This window comes from Terrapene carolina, unplaced genomic scaffold, assembly GCF_002925995.2.
Source record: "Terrapene carolina triunguis isolate 2854851 unplaced genomic scaffold, T_m_triunguis-2.0 Scaffold192, whole genome shotgun sequence".
Classification (NCBI taxonomy): domain Eukaryota; kingdom Metazoa; phylum Chordata; order Testudines; family Emydidae; genus Terrapene; species Terrapene triunguis.
Genome location: NW_020664543.1, coordinates 25929178 through 25934786, shown reverse-complemented (window position 1 = coordinate 25934786; position 5609 = coordinate 25929178). Strand labels below are relative to the sequence as shown.

Sequence of the window (5609 nt, the reverse complement as noted above, 5' to 3'; positions counted from 1 at the left end):
ATTAATGATCTGGAGGATGGTGTGGACTGCACTCTCAGCAAGTTTGCAGATGACACTAAACTGGGAGGCGTGATAGATACGCTGGAGGGTAGGGATCAGATACAGAGGAACCTAGACAAATTGGAGGATTGGGCCAAAAGAAACCTGATGAGGTTCAACAAGGATAAGTGCAGAGTCCTGCACTTAGGACGGAAGAATCCCATGCACAGCTACAGACTAGGGACCGAATTGCTAGGTAGCAGTTCTGCAGAAAAGGACCTAGGGGTCACAGTGGACGAGAAGCTGGATATGAGTCAACAGTGTGCTCTTGTTGCCAAGAAGGCTAATGGCATTTTGGGCTGTATAAGTAGGGGCATTGCCAGCAGATCGAGGGACGTGATCGTTCCCCTTTATGCGACATTGGTGAGGCCTCATCTGGAGTACTGTGTCCAGTTGTGGGCCCCACACTACAAGAAGGATGTGGAAATATTGGAAAGAGTCCAGCGGAGGGCAACAAAAATGATTAGGGGTCTGGAGCACATGACTTATGAGGAGAGGCTGAGGGAACTGGGATTGTTTAGTCTCCAGAAGAGAAGAATGAGGGGGGATTTGATAGCTGCTTTCAACTACCTGAGGGGGGGTTCCAAAGAGGATGGAGCTCGGCTGTTCTCAGTGGTGACAGATGACAGAACAAGGAGCAATGGTCTCAAGTTGCAGTGGGGGAGGTCTAGGTTGGATATTAGGAAACACTATTTCACTAGGAGGGTGGTGAAGCACTGGAATGGGTTACCTAGGGAGGTGGTGGAATCTCCTTCCTTGGAGGTTTTTAAGGCCCGGCTTGACAAAGCCCTGGCTGGGATGATTTAGTTGGGAATTGGTCCTGCTTTGAGCAGGGGGTTGGACTAGATGACCTCCTGAGGTCCCTTCCAACCCTGATATTCTATGATTCTATGATATCAGATTTTTCTATCTCAATCTGTTTTTTTGGCCTTTTCAAGCTCATGGATGGTTTTGCCATTTTCTGCAATTTCCTCAGTAAAGTCAGCTATTTCCACTACGAAATAAACACCACAAATGGAATAATGTGAAAAGGAGCCAGAGAAAAGTGAGAAGTACTAAAATGTAGCTCGAGTGACTGAGATCAGCACCTTATACAGATACACATGGGAAAATAAAATAGATAAAGCTGCAGAATGTACAGCTAACACAGACTAGGGACATCAAAAGAACTAGGACAGGTGCCTCAGTGAAGCTTCAGATAGCTCCAGCCTATCCACAGGCTGGAGGGTATTTTAATGATGGTGTCTGTTTATCCCACTAGTTTGACAACACTGTCCTTGTTAATATTTGTTAGCATCACTTCTGCAAAACGAAACTTTCAAAAAGCTGAGTTGCTAGTGACATCAGGTCAGCCTCTTGAGTACTGCTTTCTACTGCCAGGATTTCTGGCACCACAGCAAGATACCTGACGGGCCAGTGGGCATGTAGACATTTTGGGGGTATGGACTGGACAGTAAAAATCTCAGTATTTCTAGGCCTACATGGCACGTATCCTGGCTACAATAGGTCTTATGGCTAAAGGCCAGATTTTCAAAGGTATTTGGGTACCTAACAATACAGAACAAACAATACAGAACCTAATAGGCATTTTTGAAAATCCTATGTGCCTAACTCTCTTTGAAAATCTGGTGCTAAAGCATATAACTGAGAGCCAGGATTTCTGCTTTATTTTCCGGATTCTGTCCAGACTTGCTCTGTATTGTGCATTATCATTGTTCTAATAGGAATATGAAAAGGAAACAAGCAGCCCAAAGAAAACCACTTGCACTGTAAATTCTTGTTTTCTCATTTGATTGTTTCAAGCTGATCTAAGGTTTCCTCATAGGCATCTTTCATTTTGAAAAGTTCTGTGCTTAGTGACCGTGATTCCTTTCAGGAAGCTTCCAGCTCCGATTGACTCTCCTCATACTTTGCCTTCTACTCAGCCAGAACCTGAAAGACATCAAAGATGGTTGATTAACTACCAGTGTTTAAAACTGTTGTTTACTTTGTTCATGTCTCCATATCATCTGAAACCCATTTCACTACATAGCCACCTTCTGAAGGATCTACAGATGATTAGGCTCTTCTACAGCCCCAGCTTTTCTTGGGTGAGGACTGTAGATTTGGGCCCTTGAGAAGTTTAAAAGGTACCATTGCTCATCTCAAAGCTCATATGGCACCTTGTCAAAGTTCCTCTGTTTCTTGTCAAGAGCACCTGCCAGTGAATTTTCTCTCTCAACATCAATCATCAGGTTCTCCACTTCGTCTTGGAGCCTCTGCTTAGTCTTTTCCAGTGAAGCACATTTAGAATTCACAGCTTCAGCCTGCTCCTCAGCTTCTTGCAGGCGCTGAGCAAGTTTTTTCCTTAAAGAAAGTAAATAATAATCAATTTATGTAATTAAGTACATGCTCTTCTAACACCTTACCCTGCTTCTAAATCTTTACATCTGGATGCATGTCTTCACAAGAAACTGAAGCACCAGAGAAGCCCAATGATTAATCTGGTATTCTTTCTCCATTAGTAGCCAAAGTCAGAGACCTTCTAGAATTAGACAGAGCTCCTGACTGTGACCCAGTAAATGTGAAGAGAAGTGTAAAAGCCTCATAATGCACTTGCTTGTGCAATATTATAATGCAGGTGCAAATTTCATTCTGAGTACATCTAGTGAAGAAATTATGATCTAAAACATGAGGACCAATAGTCTTTGTAATAGCTTTGATAGCTAGTGGAACTGCTATTCTTATATATTTACATGTCTAATTTGTTTTCTAAACTTACTAAACAGTTGTCCTGAGACCAGGCAGAAGTAAGGAAGTCTCTGTGCTATTCCAGTGTCATTGTTTTTTTCAGTGCAGTCATTGTGAAAATAAAAAACACTAGAAATTTGGTCCTAACTATATGTGATATCGCTTTGTCTGTGCAGTTAATAAATTGCTTCAATGTCAAATGCATTGTTGTTCCGATTCCAATAAATGATTGTTATTTGAACTACAGAAGATTCATGAAATCTCAGATGAAATGATGCAGTGTCTTACAATAAGAGGCTCTATATTTAGTCCAATAGATACTAAAGAAAATTTGGACACTTCCAGTCCTTCCGCCACCCCAGCACGTACTTGGCCTCTTCCAGTTCCTCTGTGCGCTGAATGGCGTCCGTCTCATATTTGATTCTCCACTGGGCAACTTCATTGTTGCAGGGCATGTTGCAGCTCACCCTTGGCTTCCTGCTCCTTCTCATATTGCTCCCGGAGCAAGTCGCAGTCATGGCGAGCGGACTGCAAGGCGTGGGCCAGTGCGTTCTTAGCCTAGAACTTGAACAAAATACTATCAACTTGTAACTGACCGCACTTGGGCCAGTGGCAATGAATGCACCCAGATCCTCTCAAACTCAAAGCATGTGCTTCTAGTGCTTCAGCAAAAGACTAAGTCCCCTAGCTCAGTGGTTCTCAACCAAGGGTACATGTACCCCTGGGGATACACAGAGGTCTTCCAGGGGTATATCAACTCATCTAGATATTTGCCTAGTTTTACAACAGGCTACATGAAAAGCACTAGCGAAGTCAGTACAAACTAAAATTTCATACAATGACGTGTTTATACTGCTCTACATACTGCAATGTAAGTACAATATTTATATTCCAATTGATTTATTTTATAATTACATGGTAAAAATGAGAAAAAAGCAATTTTTCAGTAATAGTGTGATGTAACACTTTTTTATTTTTATGTCTGAATTTGTAGACATGTAGTTTAAGTGACATGTAACATGGGGGTATGCAAGACAAATCAGACCCCTGAAAGGGGTACAGTAGGCTGGAAAGGTTGAGAGCCACTGCCGTACCTATTGCTGACTCATGAATCTCTTATGTGGACTGACCACTAGGAGAAGACAAAGGTGAATGCTCCTTATTGTGGGTTGTATATCTCCCTGACTGGAAATGCTCAACCCTAGCAGATTACAGATCAACAATGTTAAGACTAAGATCCAGGGGACAGGTTACCTACAACTGAAATTAATTTTAGTGGGTCACCATCAGAGACCTAGAATTAGACAGGACTCCTGTTAAACTATGAACATTCTATTCTTTACTGTGTATATCTCTCCAGAATGACAATATATGATATTAAGATTTAGGCTTCAATGCTTATAATGCATCAATGCTGCATTTAAAAGATGAAGATTTAGATATCAATGCTGTTTCAAATCTAGAATATAAAATGTTTTCTTAATGAAATCAGGTCCAATATTTCCTTAGAGCTTAGCATCCACTCAACAGTTATTAATACCTTGGTCTCTGCCTCTAGCTGCCTCTTCAGTTCCTCTAGTTGCTGAGTAAGTGCCTGCTTGCTTCTGGTTAGCTGGGACAATATGCTTTCCTTTTCCTCTAGCTGACGACTCAGTTCACCTGTTACCAGAGAAGATACATTTCTATCACTTCCTGTTTTAAACAGTTTGAAAGCCATCATCTAATAGGAAAAATAGCCAGCATTAATGAGAAATTCCATACCTGCTCCAGGTCCAGGTTAAAGACAAAGCCTAGAATCTGTTAGTGCATACACCAAATGCCCTGCCTTTCACAGACACACAGATCCAAGGGGACATGCCATTTCTTTTGTCGTTCTAAACAGTACACTTACCCAGGACAAAAATACTTTCTGGAATTAGCATTGGATGCTTCCAGTGTCATTCATGAACCCTCTACTTTGGGTAGATTTCTGGGTATCCAAGATGGCTGTCACTACCAGTTTGCAGATAGTCAGTAATCAAAATGCCCATCCCGCCAACTGAGTGCCCTGAAGGGCCCATCCCCGCAAAGTTATCAACTATTGTTGTATTTAGTTGTTATTCTAGGCCAAGCAGGTAGCACTGCCCAGAGCTAAAGTTGCTCAACACCTTCAGTTGATTATAACTAAACTTAAACTGTTTAGGCTGAAATTTTCTGTGCCAGGCATCTGCCTCAGGCCAGATTTCTAAACAAAATTTCAGCAAAAATACATCAGGCGTTGCTGAAAATTAGATTGGGGGAAATACATTGATTTCCCTATTTAAAAAAATTTCTGACACCCACTGAATGAAGCAGCTGTAGCACCCCCATGGTTTGGAAGAGGGAAGTGAAATCTGACAAAGAGGTGGCCTTTGTGACAGGGATGTGCCTTATGTTAGTCCTATGAAAATTCACCCACATTTGGCCAAGTAATAAACCTTTGACAAATTTCAGTGTGCACATGCTAAGTAGAGACATGTTAGAGTCCAGAAGCTAAATTTTCTGTCTTAGGGTTACCATATATTCCCAGACATTGCCTCTTTTTTGAGGCTCCGTCCTCTGTGGGGTTGCCAACTGTCTAATCACACAAATCCAAACACCCTTGCTCCGCCCAGTGCCACACCCCTTCCCCGGGGCCCTGCCCCCTGTCCCGCCCCTTCTCTGTGGCCCCACCCTGCTCACTCCATCCCCCTCTTTCTCTGTCGCTTGCTCTCCCCCAACCTCTCTCGCTTTCACCAGGCTGGGGCAGGGAGTTGGGGTGCAGGATGGGGTGCAGACTCTGGGCTGGGGCCAAGGGGTTCAGAGTATGGGAGGGGGCTCTG

General features: G+C 42.8%; 1 protein-coding gene across 1 annotated transcript in view; it reads right to left on the bottom strand.

The window, feature by feature from the left end:
* The window catches only part of LOC112102727 (myosin heavy chain, skeletal muscle-like), a 4380-nt gene extending 1156 nt beyond the window's left edge, over positions 1-3224 (bottom strand). The window contains exons 1-2 of the mRNA XM_029912175.1: positions 3139-3224; positions 2202-2385 (exon numbers count right to left, since the gene is read on the bottom strand). Coding sequence (XP_029768035.1) covers positions 2202-2385; positions 3139-3224 — 270 coding nt within the window. The remainder of the gene's footprint in view (positions 1-2201; positions 2386-3138) is intronic.
* Between the last annotated feature and the right edge of the window lie 2385 nt (positions 3225-5609).